The following is an 18,216-nucleotide window of genomic DNA, read 5'->3' as shown; positions in this document are numbered from 1 at the left end:
AGATGAGACGAGGCACGAGACGAGATGAGACGAGGCACGAGACGAGATGAGACGAGGCATGAGACAAGATGAGACGAGGCACGAGACAAGATGAGACGAGGTACGAGACGAGATGAGACGTGACATGAGGATGATGATCATATTTAATATTATTATTAAAATCAATATTCACTAATATTTATTATAATTAGTTAAGAATTAATATTATTAAAAATTAATAATATTATTATTACTAGTAAATTTTATTTGTGTATTCTATTCAATTTCATATTTCTAAGCTCAATTATGAGGCCAAGGCCATGAAACTGAAATTTATTCCATCCAATTCTGCCTTTAAGTTAAGTTATAGCATTCATATCTAGCAGTTGCACCCATTTCCCCCACCCACCTGCAGTCATTCAAAGACTCAAAGTCTCAACCAAAATGTTTTATTCTAGTTAGAATAGATAGCCTACAACATGAGCTTTCCAATGGTACTAAAAACTCTGAAATTGGCTCATAGGAAACCTACAAATGATAGTTTTTCCAAAATAAGTGACAGAAGTTGGTCCATTTTTGGGGTGAAATTGAAAATAGGAAAAAATTCATATCTTTTTCATTTTTCGACTTACTTCACTCATACTTATATGATATTTTTCTAATTTTTTTTCTCTTTTCAGTGGTGTAATTTTCATTACGATCAAAGGAAAAAATTATTTTTGTGCACATACCTACAAAGAGTAGATTTTTTCCATACTAGCAGGCTAGTTCTGCTTCAATTTATGGTCTAAATTTTGTACTTTAGTCTTTACTATCTATGTGGCATGTCATTGCATGTAGGTAACAGGTTGGATTGTAATTTTCCTCCTTGGAATTGTGCTATACAGTATACATAGGTACTCCAATTAGTCCAATAACTCCTGTCAAGACTTTTAGATTGGTCAATCACAATTTAGGTACACTGCATAAGAAACTTTTAGTAGCATAAAAAGGGTCAAAAAAGATTCAAACATTGAATTATTTGTGATAGGTATTCACTAAAATTACAAATCTATAATCCAAAAACATTCAGTTTTACATGTCAACATCCTAAAAACAGAAACAGTGTGCTGGACTGCTGGCCATGGCATACATGGTAATTGTTAATAGGTTAAAAGCCTATAAAAGGTAGCGAGTATTTTATAGGTAGTATATAATATAGAGCTTCGCAGAGTGAATATCACAGAATTGAATCAATTTACTCACAGAAATGAACAATTTACTCGCGGTGAATGTGGAAGGCAGAAAGTATCTTCCAAGTTGCAATGAACAGTTTCATCCTGCGCGCTCTTGGCAGTTGCTGCGAATACATATGATGATCGTAAAATAGTTACTGAAACAAGAAAGGTATAAAACAGCATCATTAATCTTGTATGTGTTAATCATACGGTACGCCGATTTCACATATCGGCTTAAACAGCTGAAATTTCACGTTGGGCAACATCAGCTGCGTGTGTTTACGACTTGGTTGAAATCCGAACACCAATGACAACAATGAGACGAGCCGATCTGCCGAACCATCTGCCGATGTGATAACTTCGTGTCAAATGTCACAAAAAATTTTCATTCTCAAGTAATTGATTATTATTTTGGTTAAAGTTTGGCACTGTATCTCAAATCTAATAAGCTGCTAATTCAAGCAATATATCGAGCAGAAAATTTGTTTAGGTTATAAATTATTGATAATTTAACCTCAATACAATTAAATTAATAATCAATTAAATCATTATGAATATTGAAAATTTTGTATTGCTTCCAATATTTTTCATTTTATTCAGAGCCTTCAATTTTAATGTCTTCAGATTCAGGTGATTCTAAAATATTTGGCTTTTCACATTTTACGTGCGCGAGGTCTCTACGGCCGGCTGTGCGCACACCGTCAGTTCTATCCATCGCAGACAGGACGTGTCGTTCAGCTAATTGGTGAGTGCTGTTCTTCAAATTTATCAAACTTGTATCTGGAATTATAATTAAAAAGTATGACAATTTATTGCGTAGGTCATCGTTCTAATTATTTCAGCGTAGTTTTATTTATTGATGTTTTAAATCTTATAAATTTGTGATTGTGGAATAGCCTATGTGCCGGCTTTCATCGGCGCCATGACAGATAGTTGAAGATGGCTGAATTCTTTGCAGGTCTGCCACCACCGCACTCACTGCCAACATGTACGCTGCTCGCCTTGTTCTTCCTATTAGCCGCAACGCTGCTGTAAGTTGTAACAATTCAACTTTTTGTTTTAAATGTTTTCTATTTTAGTTTAACCGGTCGCTTTTTCCTTGTAACTTAGCGGCCCAGGCAGACACTGAGACAGCCGCTAGGCTGGTTACCGTTACCGTAAATTACGCCCTCTAGCTTTTTGCCTGTTAGTCCCAGCACGAGCTGATATACAATTGTCCTTCATCTGTCACCCTAGTTCTACGCTGTGTGCCGTGTGTGTTAGAAAAAAAAGTTTCATAATTGATAAAACGAAGACGGCAGCTAAACCACATTTTCAGGTTTGTGACAAATTTTAATTAGATTGATCATCCCACTTTTTGATTTGGCATATGATATGACAACTTGACAAGTCAGAAATTTGTGGTTAGGAAATGATATGTTGTATTCATTTTTTCCTCAAACTAAATAAAAAAAGGCTCAAAGACCCCATTTAGTGTCAAATAGTTGGCAACAGCTGTGAATTGATCCTTTTTAAGTTTGAAGGTCATGTATATATACTTTGATTAGCTTGTGCAGTGCTTGAGTATCAGTTTTTTTCAATTTCAATAGGATTTGGCAGTTTTTATTGTAAAATTAGCAACTATTCCTATCTAGTGCATCTTTATAATTTTTCATTGTGGGATTTGGGCCTTTTTGGGGTGTGGTGTCTCTGAAATACCTAGGACATTCCAGAGTCAGGCTATCAGCCATGCATCACATATTCGTTTTGTTAGTAGGGAGGAGAAAGGGAGACAAAGCCAGGTAGAAGTGACATTAAAATGGGCTTGAAGGATGTGAAAGTTTATGTTAAGGGTGAGATGAAAAAAAGGGGAGGAGAAATTCATGAAGAAAATTTATTTTGTTTATTGTATCAAATTAAGCTAGCAATACTTCCTTATTTTATATTTAGGACTTCCTAGTCAATGGTCATGCTGATGCATAGGGGGCAAATATCATAGATATCAGCATTATTGTGCACAAGATTGCAGCATTCTGCACCACCCTCTGCACCAATGTCTTGTCAAGACATTGGTTAAATCTTGTAGATGAGGAAACTGATAATAAACTGATTCAAGAATATATTTGGTTTGCCTCTATGTGCTGGCGTGCTGCCTTCAAATAAAAATTATATACATGATCTTCCATTAATTTATTAGATCTTTCATATGAAAATGACTGCAATTTTTTAATTTATATACTTTCTTGCTGGGTACAAGATTCCTTCAAGTTTCACCTACATTACTATTCAGCATAAGGTTTGTAAGTTTGTGAAGTGACCCAAGATTGAGAAGTTAGGTCTAAAACTTTAAAACTTACATTATTATTTTTGAATTTTGCTGATATTTTTACATCTGGCAAGCTACCTAGCTTGATGTTGATTATATATTAGTCTATACCAATTTAATATTTACAGTGGAGGAACAAATGTTTTCTATCAATTTCATACATACCATAATTTTGTGTTGCTCTGATTTGCCCCCTCTTGTACAGTTTCTTGAAACTTTGATAATAATACTTGTGGTAAAATGCATTAAAGTTTGATAAAAAAAATTTATAATGGAATTTAAAGTTTAATAGATTGCTTGCTTGGATGCTGTAGTTGGTAAACTTACCTTGGGTTTTGTTTATTATAAATGACAACACACATTTTTTCAACATTCAATTCATGTTTATTTTCATGTCTTCAATGATAGGATCTTCCAAAACCATGTTCATCTATTAATTTTGATGGTGCCAATAGTAGTTATCTTCATTAAAAATTAGCTTCTCTTGGCAGGTTGGTAAAACATCGGCATGGAAAAGCAGAAACAAGGCTCTGGTGACCAGTTGGGCTTGTAAAATAAGGTTGTTTCAGACAATATATTGCCTTTTTTTTTTTTGCTGTTAGTTGATCGATTCTCTTTGCAGTTGTGCAGCCAGGCCGTTGTGAGGCCTGTGTCTGTGGCCCCAGTGGTGGTACGCAGCCTACAGACCTCCGCTGTGTCCCGGGATATCGACTCCGCTGCCAAGTTCATTGGTGCTGGAGCTGCCACGGTCGGTGCTGCTGGCTCTGGTGCCGGTATTGGCTCCGTCTTCGGCTCCCTCATTATTGGTTATGCCAGGAACCCCTCTCTCAAACAACAGCTTTTCTCTTACGCCATTCTTGGCTTTGCTCTGTCTGAGGCTATGGGTCTTTTCTGTCTTATGATGGCTTTCTTGCTGCTCTTCGCTTTTTAGGCTGTTAATTGTGGGATCCCACCAAGCCATTGCACTGGGACAAACATGCCATAACATCCAATCTTGGAAAAAATGTATGTTCGAATTTTGAGATTTATGAAAGAGCAATTATACTCGTTTCCATGGAAGAATTCTTCTGATGCTCCTCAGGGCTGAGACGGAAAAAAAAACGTCCATTTAATTGGAGTGAGCAATCGTGGAAGGTTCTTCTCGTGCAAGCGTACAGCCGGTTATTGTAAATATAAATTCAGTTCAATATAGTTGATACTTCCATCATACGTCAATGTCAACACCTCTCATCCTCGGTTTTTGCGCTGAATTCAGTGTATAGGTGGATAATTTATAATAAAATCGATTTTTTCCCTTCCTACGTTTCTATTGTCATGAGGTATAAGAAGTTTCAATACGCTACAACACCTCGTTGAGTGGACTTGACCTATGACCGGCAGACGCGATTAATTCGCGGCCAAGAACACAAAATGGACGATGTTGGAGGCGGTTAGCCAAGGAAAGTTGAAACTCGAAGATCGAGGAGCGTATAGGGTTGTGCCATCACACATTCTGAAGATCTCGTAATAGCCCCATATGTTGAACGTTTCCAATAACAAAGTAGTTCGAATTAAACCAGTAGTTGCATTTATGATATATTTTACGAAAGTCGTGCCGAAGCACAAATGTGTAAACCGTAATCAGGCATATAAGAATCTCTTCTAGTTCTTGATCGAACAGGAAAATGATTTAGTTCAAACCAACTCCAACGCTAACGGCTAATCCAGGTGTTACGAGAGGCGTGAAATGCATGATGAACAAGGTTGATTCAAACAACAAAATGTAATTACTTGCATTGCATTTCCCCCTGTGAAGCAAGACAGTTAACTGCTGCAAACGAATAGTCATAATTAGTGCCAATGAATACACCTCCATCATGTTAAGCGAAAGTGATAGACAGCAAACTTGATGGTGTGTATTGAACAGTCAAATGATTATTTAAAATATGAACCTGTGTAGGGTCCTCGCTAGATACTAGAAAATATGAAAAGGTAAAGAAATGTACCCTAAAGGACAAAACGTTTAGAATCAACCAAGGCAACATAGTGACGGATTTTTGTTTTCATTGATAGTTCAGTTTTCAAACGAGATTGATGTATTTCATCATCGAGATTATTCCCGAGACGTTGCAGACAAATACGGGTGTATGGTCTCAGGCGTGTGGCCGAAGCACAATTACTGCATGAGCAAGTGAACCACTGCTTTGGCGTCGAGGTTCCTGAGGTCGGCGTACGTCTGGCCAGTGCCCACAAACACGATCGGCTGTCCAGTGATGTACGTCATCGAAATCGCTGCGCCCACCTGCGAAATGAGCAAATATTTTACATGGATCAGTGGGACGATTTAATGTTGTATAAGGCTTGGTTCACACCATACTTCCGGGCACGGTCCAGTCCAATATTCTTTTAATGCATTTCTATGGAGCGTTCACAACAGCCGCTCATGGCACCTGTCATGCCAGGCACGGTCCAGCCACAATCTTGGTAACAGATATTTTGACCGGGACTTGGATGCAGCGTTGCATGCATTTTTTTGCCCAGTATACTAGATTGCCAGCTAAACATACTGGATTTATAAAAAGTGATATGAAAATTTACCATTTGGCAACGCTGCGTGACTGGCATGGCACGTGATACGAAAGGAACTGAAGTAAGGACGGCCTGTGACCGGTTTAAATTCGTCAGCATTACTACAAATCCTTGCGTATTCCAATGAAAGTTGTGAAGCAAAACTTATACGACCCATCACTAGTTGGAATAGATCATGCTTATTTTGGTGTTGCTTAGTTAACTAAGTAACGAGATAAAAATGAATTTAAATAGTAGCCAATTGTCGATTAGATAGAAGTTCTGTAAAATATATTCTAACACAAGAAGCATGAATCGTTTGATTGTTCTTGAACATAATCATATATAGAGAGGCTTATTGAAACTACCAGAGTTAGAAGTATTATGGGTCAGTACGGGCAGAAGTCTGACCTTATCGTCGATAGTATCGAACTTTGTGAGGAGGATGCCATCTATCATGTGGGTGTTGGCGTTGGTTGCATTCGAGTGATTGGCGAGGGCCTTGTTGAACTTGACGAGCTGGTCGACGGCTTCATTGCCAACAAGCGCCTCGCCCACGAACAGCGTCAGGTCGGGCTCGTTCACAAGGATTAGCTGTACAAAAAAATGAAGCTGAGGTTTATTTGGTGATCATAAAACTCGAATCTATTCATCGTAATCTGACGACCACGTTCGATAAAAACTTCATGATTGTTTTTATATTTTATGAACTTTTATATCTTAAATGTGATGTGTATGATAAATGATAACGTATCTCTTAACATTGATTATAATTTGGAATTAAATAACGTGATGCTATACCAATTCCTTCAATTTTTCACTCGTTTTAATACATTTTTTTTAAATAGATGAGGCACTGAATAAACATCCCAAAGAATATGTATATATGTCCAGGAAAAGCTTGTAAATAATTCATTCATACTAAGGAGACTACATTAACAACTAAATGTAACAGAAAGGTTTACATTTACACCTATTATGTTTGCGACTCTATCTGCTATACATAGTTAAATTTTAAGACATTCAAGGGGATTCGTTAGTTCAACAATACTTGCTGCTGTAAAATCAAATTTGAAGATACCCAGCGCAATTTGTCAGTTACTAAATTATTACTCTCTGAATTATCCCATTTAAAGAAGTTTCCGCGCGACTCAATAGTTTAACAATCATGAAGCAAACGGTTGGAAGTGTCAGAGGTCAAAACCTAATGTAGTTAGCGGGTAGCTAGCGGTAGTATGTTGCAGAGACCTTAGCCAGGGCGCGCATTAGCGGCTCGTTGTCCTGCATGCGACCGGCCGTGTCGATGAGCACCACGTCGAACGTGTGCTTGCGTGCGTGGTCGATTGCCATGCGCGCGATGTCTGCAGCGTCTTTCCCGTAACCCTGTGGTCACAATACAGACATCGCATGCCATTAACAACATGTTTACATTCATCGCATCCTTGATAGTAGCTGAGGCTCGTCTTAGCTCAATGAAATAATGAATTAGCTAAATGAATTTTTTAATTGCCGATTAAAGGGATTACTATCAATAAGGTATTACAAATTTCATTGATTCGGTTACAAATGACAATAAATAGACATTCATCTGAACTGTAAGGAAACAGAAATGTAGAAGTTACTAGTTCTGTCAGAAATATTGTGTGAACAATGCTAAGAAAACTTGAGAAATTGGGACGAGACGAATGAACATCAACCAATATCACAGATTTTAGGGATACCATTGGCCGTCAATATTAGATCCGTGTTAATTATAAATACTCGAGCACAGATATCAACTCACTACCAGGTTAGCCTGAGGTAGCTTGGGATAGATTAACCCTAACATTCGAGATTCTCATAATTATAAATCCATTCAATTTTTTGGAAACTTAAGAACGTTTAATAAACAAAGACGCATTTCAACATTTAGCACAGAACTTCCATGTGGCTTCTGCTCGGGAAATACAGAGTAAAAAAGTCTATTTACATTTTTAAATCCAACCCTTCCCATTTATCTAGGTCCAAGGCTTCCGACATTGAAAATACAATTTTATTAACGGGTTATATCCTGGCAAAGAAGGGGTTATATATGTTACTCGTTCCTGAACGGGTTATATCCTGAGGCTGAAGTATCATAGACATAGATACAAGCTAGAAGCGCCCCAATATATTTTGAGCTACAGGATTCAAATGCAGGAATAAATCTTTCACACCTATAAAAGATTGATACGTAAATTTGCCCGTAATTGCAGGAATTAATGCCCATTGTGTTCCTATAGTGTTGTCTTAGTAGACTGGCTGCTATTCTTATCATTTAGTGTAAATTAAGGCACCTGCTCGTAGAGGTGCACCATTGTCTTGCCGCCATGCTTCTCAGGAGGGTGCAGGGCGTTGAGGTGGTGCACGTGGGTGCGCAGCTGCTCGACGGCACCAGCACGGAACGTGTCGCACGCCGCGATCAGCACGCGGAAGTTGTTCTCGATAAGCCAAAAGCTCACCTGGAAGTTCAATTCCTTTAACAATAATATCATTTTATCTAAAAAAAATCAAATTTATCGAGTGGTTTAGAGGCAAGGAAACTTCATACTTACAAAATTAACAATAGGGCTAAGCTGCATGTCGTTCGTCATTAGAGGAGAAAACCAAATTTCTGGAAAATTTTGATCGTATAGAATAAATGTAGACATAAATTTTAATTAACATTTATAATAGCCACCAATGGAAATAATAAAATCAAAGAAAGGACAAAAAGGCAAGGAAATATTTCGGACAGATGCATCATCCTAGCAACATGGTGCACTTTTTTGCGATTTTAAACAAATATAAAATGCCGATTCCTTGTTAAAGATGCAAATTCCGTGTTCACCCTTCAAAATTTTTTGCGTTGCAATGCTGCTCGCTTTCACCATTCATGACAGAACATAAAGACATTCACTATTTTTACAGGAACACCATACATTCGTTATTAATAACAGAACAGAAGGGCGTTCACCATGCCAATCAATATAACTGTATCATTTGATAAATTAAGGCTGACCTTGGCGAGATTGGTAGACTTTCCGACGCCGTTGACGCCGCAGAAAGTAATGGCGTAGGGCTTACGGTTGTGCTGCGCCTCCCTGACGTCCCTAAGGATGTCGAGGCGACGCTTGGGCGTGAGCAGCAACATGAGCGACTCGGTGAGCGTCGCACGCACCACTGACGTCACGCCTTCAAAGCTCCCCACGTGCTGAAGCACATTAATACTGTTATCAAGATTATATTATATAAAGACCATTATCAAGACACATGCACTATTTAAAATGCTATGGAGATATGTGGTTTCATACATTAGAGCTCTTGATATAATTCAAGAAAAAAGTACTCGTTTAGAAAGCGGTCATTGAATAAACTAATTTCATGAGTTCTTCATGATATCAAAAAGCTCATGATTAAGTTCTTCATGATATAAATTACACATTGATTTCTGCATGTCATCATATCTATTTTACTGTCGCCAATTCAAGATGATGCTTTCCATGCAAGCATCGGAGACTTACCTTGCCAATGAGCTTGGTCTCAACGCTCGAGCAGAGCTTGGAGGCGATCTCAGCAGCAACGTTCTTGGCGATGAGCAAGTCGCGGAACTTCTCCAGCACCGGCGCCACGTCGCTCGCGTCCAGCGTCTTGCCGCTCACCAGGGATTGGAACAGCGAGAACAGGCCTGAACACGAGGAAATCTCGTTGAAATTACTTGGTAAAATATTATAAAGACTGCATCATCAGTTGAATAACTTTAGTCGTGATGGCGTCTGATACCATACACATCGTGTACCGACCTACATAGACATAGCTAGCAACATTATCATTGAGTTATCAAGCAACTAAATTCATACAGTGCAAGGCAATGTTAGCTGCACATTTTTGTTGCGCAGCTAGCAAGGGCTTCATTATTTTACGATCCCAACAATAGCCACAATCAATAACTAAGCTAGGTATCTTCAAATATGAAATATCATGCATGCAGGCATGTACAAACATGTACGCACCTCAAGCACTTGACTTCACATTAACTAACTTTCCGCATACCTCATAACACAGCATTATTAATATTAAAGTAACAAGAATCTTAGATAAATATGTCCATTCTTTTCATGGACAATGACCGTTCATATCGGTTTGTAAGATACCTCAAGTCCTCAACCATAATTGAGATAGTAAATATGAAACCGATTTTATCAATTGTCAAATGCTCCCAAATTCAGCGCTCTTTTAGTCTACACCAGTGGTTCCCAGACTTTTTCGGGCCGGTGCCCTCTTGGCTCCCCAGTGAATATCTACCCCCCCCCTCCCCGCTGACAGACACATATAAAAACAAACGCCTCTTTCTTCATATTGAGAAAGCTGCAATTTTGAAAGAGAAAGGTTAAACACATATCTTTCCAGAGGCCCCAAAATGATCATTCCACCGCCCCCAGGGAGGCGATATCGCCCACTTTGGGAACCACTGGTCTACACCGTCCTCTTATAGGTGAATTGCTCTCACCTGTTAGTTACAGTGATTGTGCTCACCTGTTAGTTGCAGTGATTGTGCTCACCTGTTAGTTACAGAGATTGTGCTCACCTGTTAGTTTGTGCGCAACCTACGGAGTGAAAGCTAGTTTTACAAAGCAACAGTGATTTTAAGGCATCCATTTTATCTGGCACGGTATGTGCGTGTTTTACCCAATAGCCAAGTAAACACCCAAATTTTAGCCTGTGAGTGAAAGGCTGATTTCCTTGTCCGCATCAGGGTGTGTGGTCAGTTGTCGCGTACCAATGGTGTTTTAAATCAATTATTTTACTTGCACATGACGACAAACCCCATTGAGTGTATTGACTTACCTTGAACACTTTAGTGGTTATGTCTTAGGGAGGCGTACTGTTGATTGTGTTATACGTTTTGGACCGCTCAAATAGCTGAATAATTGAATCTAGGATTAGCCAATTTGTGGTTGAACTGTGCGTCATTAGCCAAAACTATTTCATATATTTTTGTATCATCCTAACCTTACTAACCCCATCGCATCCTGTGCTGCAGTGCATATCAGCATCTGTGTTATCAGCGGTGCTAGCATCTCCTAATATATCTTCCTTGGCAGCGCCGGGTGGTTTTAGTAACCTACCCTGCCCGTAGTATCCAGGGCCATACTGTGAACCTCTTTAATATCAATATTAAACGTACCGGGACCGTCGCCCCCTTACACAGTGATTGTGCTCACCTGTTAGTTGTAGTGATTGTGCTCACCTGTTAGTTGCAGTGATTGTGCTCACCTGTTAGTTGCAGTGATTGTGCTCACCTGTTGGTTGCAGTGATTGCGCTCACCTGTTAGTTGCAGTGATTGTGCTCACCTGTTTTCTTCGTCTCCGCTGGGACGTCCATATTCCGGAGACTGCCCGCCAGCGTGCCGATCTGCACACCATAAAAGATACTAACACGGTTCCTACCTACACGGTTGCACACAAGTGCCAATTTTACAATTTCTTTTCAATCTAGGCCTTTTATCTCTCATAAGTTTAGAAAAAGTTTAGAAAAAATTCAGTTTTTTATCCCTCATAAGTTTAGAAAAAAAACATGAAACAACTGTCATTAAATATATAAAAATTGCAGTAAGCTACAGCCTACTTTGATCTGTTGCTAAACATTTTCAGTGGCTAAAACAACCTGCGCACACTACAACGTGGCAAAAGCAGGTATTATTTTCAATTATTACTTCATTCATAACTTTCTATTTAGCAGTTTATAGACGCCACGATGGTCTTTGAATATTAAACTCTTCAGTACAAAATTTATTTCTGTATTGTTAACAATTTGTTATAGCTGTAGGTACCTAAAGAATTCACACCTATTGCAAACCTTACCAGTGGCATTAAAGGATGGACTCATTTGCATTGGTTTAGTAATAAATATCAAAAGTTTAATGTATGAACATATTAAACGTTTAGTAAGAGCAGCAGACCTGCCCAGAGTCCGGGAGGTAGTCAGGACGGGGGCCTGAGAGGCTGCTAGGGGCGCTGTTGTCCCCGCCCTTGCGGGAGTAGTCCAGCGAGGAGCTGTCCGTGTTGGCGAGATCCCACACTCGCGCCTCTTTACCCTTCATTCACACAACAATTAATGTGCAATTAAAGCAAGAAAAATCAGCCATACATATAGAGAAAATAAAATAAATCTCCCATACACATTGAGAAAATGATCAACTTATCAACAAATCAAAGCAACCTAACCATTTTGGCCTCGAAGGAGCACTGGGAAGGACAAAGAAGCAAAGGAGATGAAATGAAAAATAAAATTTGCTACCACGATAAATTATATAAGTTTTTTCATGGCAAAATATATGAAAACCTCTAAAAAAAAAAATTAGTCAACTAATACAGAAACCCTGAAGTTCAACTAATATGGTTTTATTGATTATTATATATAAAATTGACTAAACACACATAGAACTAAATGCTCGTTTAAAAAATTATAAATTGGCTAAGTAAATGATTGAAATTATTCACCTTCTTGGGTTGCTTGTTTTGCTTGTTGGCCTTTTTCTTCATGACAAGCTTGCCCTGGAAGAGCATCTGCCGGTTACGCAGGATGGCATCTGAGCCCAATTCCATGACACCAGCATTGCCGTTGCCAACAACAGCTTGTCCATTGCTCTCTGCCTCCTCTGCAGCCTGGCCATCTGAACTACTTCCATTCTGCAAATTGCATTTAAATTTAAATGATGTAAAAAAAAATAAAAATAATAAAAGCATATCTTCTTTTAAAGGCATTTACGCAAATGGTTAAGCTAGCTAGTTTTGTCGGTGGTAACATATAAATAATAGAGATATATATACTCTCATGTAACTCAGTGATCATTGCCCAAATTAAACATTGGAGAAAATTTTACATTGACACTTTGACTCCGATTGCTTAATCTTGTACTTTATTTCATTTTTACAACACTTGTCTTTAACTTCACTTCTTGTTTGTCTGTTTGTCTGTCTGCTACAAATCTTATAAAAATTTAACACACTTCTACTTATTCTTTCGATCTGAAATTTTGCGCACTTGCATAAAGTTGGAGACAATGCATGAACCAAATGACAAAATAAGTTATTTAAAAAAAATTTAATATTAACAAATTTTAAAAAATAATTTTGTCAGCTACAAATCTTACAACTGATGTTTGACACACTTTTACCTGTCCAATTGATTTGAAATTTTGCACACTTGTGTGAAGTCGGAGGCAACGCTTGAATCAATTGTCAGAATAAATAATTTTGAGAAAAAAATTTGTATACAGTATATAAAAAATTGAAAAATTAATTTTTTCAATATTCGAAAATGAAATGAGAAATTCATTATATATCTTTAACATTGGAGACACTGGATTCTTAAGAAGTCTTGTCTTTAAAAAGTAGTAATTTTTAAACGTATATTTTTTGTACTTCTTTCAAACAGGGTTGCCAGACGGTCATTTTTCTCGGACAAATTCCGTGATTTAGTTTTTCTCAATTGCGTGGCCGGCTAAAATTTATGTTAGGGGTACTTCCTAATTAAATTTTAAATACTGCAAAAAGAAAATAAATGGAATTTTTATAGCAGAACCTACAAATAAACTAGTATATATTGAGTTATCGGCCTTTTTTGGCCTTTTTAGCGCATTTTCTCATTTATGGAAAAAATGCACTATTGTGCTCGCCATGTCCGTCTGTCTGTCTGTCCGTCCGTGACCTTGAGTTTTCGTCGACGAGAAAATGCGCTCTCTGTCACTCACTGCAGTGAGTACTGAGTTATATTTTTTGTTCTTGGATTTGGCGGATTTTAGGCAACCATAATTATGTACCACTACGTCCTGGAGAAATACATTTCATGGTACGCACATGTACCACTTCGGAGTCAAAGTGTTAAGGAAGGCTTTAAAACATGCGTCAATAATGACATCACAGGATCAGTTTGTATTGACATGCCTTCATAGCCTAAAAATATATACATAGATTGCACTCAACACTCAAATGATGGGTTGGTACATAAATTTTAATATAGCCTGTATGCAGATAAGGAGGAAATTAGAATAAAAAGCAGCAATGCCCCACCTCGCCACCACTGTCACGTCGGTCAGAATCCTGAGTGTCTGAGATGGCAGTTAGCTCTGGAGGCTGAGACTGCTGCTCTTCTCCGCTGTCATCTGGCAACTGCTGCGTGTCAATTTTTTCGTCGTCATCATCCTCATCATCATCATTACCCTCATCATCCTCTTCATTATCATTCTGCAGCTGCATTTGAGATCCCTTGCCTGTATGATGAAAAATTGGGTACTACTATACAAAATCATATATAATAATCATCAATCAATAATACAAAAAAGTTTCCATTTTCCATTCAGTAAACAATTAATTACTTGCTCAGTAGTACATAACTGCACCAATTTGAAGACCTGCACTAATTTAATGATCATAAATCATGCTCCCAATCTGCAAGAGAAATGAATATTGTTTCATAACAAGGAATTGATTTGAGTTACTTTTGTAGTGTCAGTGTAAGAGAAAACAGCAAATGATCAAAAATGAAAATCCATGAGTAGTTTCAGAAATAATGTCAATAAAAATGAATCAAGAACAATGGATAGCATTCAAGAAATTGGACTGGTAGGTAGTCATTACAGTATATAAATCTATGGTTATATCCAAACCTAAAGTGTCAGAACATGAGTGAGGTTATCATATGTGACAGATATCCAGACCCAAGTGGAAGAGATTAACAACAGTGACTGGTTGATAGCAGCACTTATTGTAGGAGGAACAGATGTAGTTTGCTCACCGGTGTTTGCAGTATTATTGTTGTTATTGCACTCTTGTTTGATAGCCAGCTTGTCACCCTTGCCTGCACAGCATTACCAAAGCATTACCTTGCCTGCATAGCATTACCAAAGCATTACCTTGCCTGCACAGCATTACCAAAGCATTACCTTGCCTGCACAGCATTACCTGTCTCTTATACACATCTAGATGTGTATAAGAGAGATTGTGCTCACCTGTTAGTTACAGAGATTGTGCTCACCTGTTAGTTGCAGTGATTGTGCTCACCTGTTAGTTACAGTGATTGTGCTCACCTGTTAATTGCAGTGGTTGTGCTCACCTTTTAGTTGCAGTGGTTGTGCTCACCTTTTAGTTGCAGTGATTGTGCTCACCTGTTAGTTGCAGTGATTGTGTTCACCTGTTAGTTGCAGTGGTTGTGCTCACCTTTTAGTTGCAGTGGTTGTGCTCACCTTTTAGTTGCAGTGATTGTGAACTCACTCCTGTGTGATTGGACCACAGGAGTGAGTTCTGGAAGGGTTTTTCACATTTCAGTGTTTCCATTTTATGGAAGACACTTGGTGGGGAGGAATGTAGTGGTGTGGCTTGTGTATCATTATCTATGTCACTGCACCATGCATTCTTTCCACTCACCTGTGTCCTCTCTTTCCAGACTCATGAATGTGGATTATTGGTTAGCTAGGCTTTTCAGACCTAATGCATGTACTTAGCATTACCAAAGCATTACCTTGCCTGCATAGCATTACCTTGCCTGCACAGCATTACCAAAGCATTACTTTGCCTGCACAGCATTACCTAGGGCCACTAACAACGCCACCAGGGAGACAGGAATGGCAATAACAGAGTAATAGAATCTACACACTGAAATACCCAAGGAAGCTAAGCAGGAGAAATATGAGTAAAAGCAAGAAAGTATCACAACACTTGGACCATGTAATGTGATAGATTGCATCCCAGTCCCAATAAATAGAGCATTAGAACCAAAATAATGATCATGTTAAACAAAATACCAAATTTGCAAGGACAGGAGTTAGTTAGGCCAAAATAAATAATATATGTAGAAATAAAAAAAGAGATAAAAGCTTATGTGGCAATAAAAAGATCATTTAAAAAGAAAAACAAGGGATAAATCTTACACAAAAAAAGATAAATCATAATTACCTTTCTTCTTCTTTTTTTTCTTGCTAACATTTTCAGCTGTTGGCTGAAGACTGAAGAGCCGACCCTTGTGCTCCACCATGGAATCAATGGTCTTCTTAGACTTGCTGCTCTCCTGGAATGTCCGTGGCCGCTGCGGAAGGCTCCGCAGCAGCTTACTCTCCGCCTCCACCGCTTGCAGGATCATATTGTACTCAGCAGTGAATTCAAAGCTCTGAGAAAAATAGAACACAAATATAACCACATGTTTATTATGTTTGAATAGCATCAGGTTGAATGAACATAGATCTTTGTTGCATACAAAATCTTGAATGCATCATGGGTTGTCTTGCAGTTTCTTAACAACTCCTTTGAAAATTGCAATATTTCAAATATACAGATGAATCATGTCATAATATATTCATACCTTGAAGTAATTTTTCAGCCTCAGATCATTGAGGTACATTTCTCTGAACTTCCTCTGGATATCTGACAAGAACTTGTCTATGTAGGAGAGCTGTAATATCTTCTGATAGATAACCACATACAGTAGCTCAAACTCATTGTCCATGAAGACTTTGAGAGCATAGTTCTCATGGCCGTAGACACTTGTTGCTCCACTTCGCTCCTGAAAATATTAATTTCTTAAGGACATGATACATAAAACAGGTGAGAAGCAAAATGATATAGGCAGATCATGTAGATTTTCAAACAAAATATGCATTAATTCATTTGCAGATGCTTTTCTGCAATTTGAGAGCCACAATATTCCCATGAAAGGAATTATCTAGCTTACTGTTAACAAAAGCGCATGATGTATGTATCTATATATATAGGTACATATAATAAGCAGTACCCTCAACCGGGGCTACTCGGGACAGATTTGATCATTTTTTTGTTAATAACTGTTAATAACTTCTTACGATTAAACATTTCATAAACAAATTTAGGCTCATTTTATAGCTCTTTGCGAGGGCTATCAAATGGCATTGTCAAAAAATTCCATATGCTATTCATAAGGTGCCAGATGCAAAATAAAGATTGTCCTGAGTAGCCCCGTCAATCGGGGCTACTCGGGACAATGGGAATAAAACTTCATTTCAAAACATTTGAAGCATGCAGAATTGCAGAGCATACTCATCCATTACTAACAGTACTCTGAAGTCCTCCTCTTTCATTGTAGATGATGTAGAGGTAGAATAAATGACATTTTCTGTGATTTTTACTTGTTTTTCCTTTATTGATCTGATATTGCCATATACATTAATTACCGTATTATTGATGTGCAATTATTGTATTATTGATGCGATATTACCGTATCCATGAACATGCCATTGAGCATTTACAACAACCTTGTCCACTGCAAGCTTCATATCACCAGCCTTATAGCATTTTTTTTGTATATGTAAGCTTACAGGATGGCTCGTAATTTCACATCATTTTAATTGGGTTAAGTGAATTTACTATAATAAAAAAGATAGTGAAAAACATACCTGAAACAGAAAGGAATGTTTCAGTGACAACCAACGCATCTTTTGGAGAAATAAATAATAGTTTAGGTCAATTACTTTTCATTCTATGATGCCTGGTGCACAATTCTATACATGACATGCTATGCACAATTTTGTGATGACCGATGATGCACTAATTTTTCGATAAGTGAATTTTTTTTTTGCTGAGCAAAGAAAATGTGATCAATATTCTTTTTTCTAATCAATTTTTTTCATAATTGGAGCCTTTGCTAACTGAGGTTCTACCGTAAATGCGTTTTTGGGGGTGTCCCGAATAGCCCCGGGGGGGTGTCCCGAGTAGCCCCGCTGTGCGGAAATGGCTGTCATTTTTTTTTGGAATGAGATAGGCAAATTCTGTCAATTACGTTTTCTGTCAACTTTTACGTAAGTAAAATTTTTTAATACGGCGAATATTTTTTTTGCTACATACCTTAGCAGTTTCAACTTTACAAAATATAGTTTTTCACCATTTTTTTCCGGAATTTTTCAAAGCAAGTAAATGTAGTATTTTTCGACTTCCTTTATACTACATAGATAGGAAAAATGTTGACGTTTACGCCACTATTTTTAGTTTTGCAATATTCCAATTAGTTTCGCTACTACAACAGTTTTACGCCGTGTTGGAGGCCTGTCCCGAGTAGCCTTGCTTGTCCCAAGTAGCCCCAGTTGACGGTACTATCAAACGGGGTAAAAAGGGACGGTTTTGAGCATTTTTGCTTAATAACTT

General features: G+C 37.9%; 2 protein-coding genes across 3 annotated transcripts; one reads left to right on the top strand and one right to left on the bottom strand.

Annotated features, from left to right (window-relative positions):
- Window positions 1-1,792: 1,792 nt before the first annotated feature.
- On the top strand, window positions 1,793-4,796 carry LOC108674411 (ATP synthase lipid-binding protein, mitochondrial). Its single transcript, XM_018162355.2, has 3 exons — window positions 1,793-1,941; window positions 2,155-2,227; window positions 4,124-4,796. Exons 1-3 carry the CDS (start codon window positions 1,811-1,813, stop codon window positions 4,430-4,432), a joined length of 513 nt encoding a protein of 170 aa, XP_018017844.2. The 5' UTR covers window positions 1,793-1,810; the 3' UTR covers window positions 4,433-4,796.
- Window positions 4,797-5,063: 267 nt separating this feature from the next.
- Window positions 5,064-16,606, bottom strand: LOC108674410 (signal recognition particle receptor subunit alpha homolog; the record flags this gene model as incomplete). 2 transcript variants are annotated; one of them, XM_018162353.2, is given in 13 exon segments in its annotated part: window positions 5,064-5,782; window positions 6,460-6,642; window positions 7,297-7,431; window positions 8,364-8,528; window positions 9,068-9,259; window positions 9,570-9,733; window positions 11,401-11,461; window positions 12,009-12,143; window positions 12,550-12,738; window positions 14,122-14,321; window positions 14,846-14,908; window positions 16,003-16,213; window positions 16,406-16,606. In XM_018162353.2, coding segments are annotated over 13 exon segments (2,025 nt in total), but the record flags the coding sequence as incomplete, so codon positions are not given.
- Window positions 16,607-18,216: the final 1,610 nt, after the last annotated feature.

Source organism: Hyalella azteca, unplaced genomic scaffold (assembly GCF_000764305.2).
Source record: "Hyalella azteca isolate HAZT.00-mixed unplaced genomic scaffold, Hazt_2.0.2 contig11222, whole genome shotgun sequence".
Lineage (NCBI taxonomy): Eukaryota > Metazoa > Arthropoda > Malacostraca > Amphipoda > Hyalellidae > Hyalella > Hyalella azteca.
Note: the sequence above shows the minus strand (reverse complement) of the source record. Positions and strands in the feature narration are given on the sequence as shown.

Coding starts and splice junctions, on each gene's coding strand:
- LOC108674411 (XM_018162355.2), top strand. CDS start 1,811: ATGTCTTCAGATTCAGGTGATTCTAAAATATTTGGCTTTTCACATTTT. Junction 1,942..2,154: donor ACGTGTCGTTCAGCTAATTG/GTGAGTGCTGTT, acceptor AATTCTTTGCAG/GTCTGCCACCACCGCACTCA. Junction 2,228..4,123: donor CTATTAGCCGCAACGCTGCT/GTAAGTTGTAAC, acceptor TTCTCTTTGCAG/TTGTGCAGCCAGGCCGTTGT.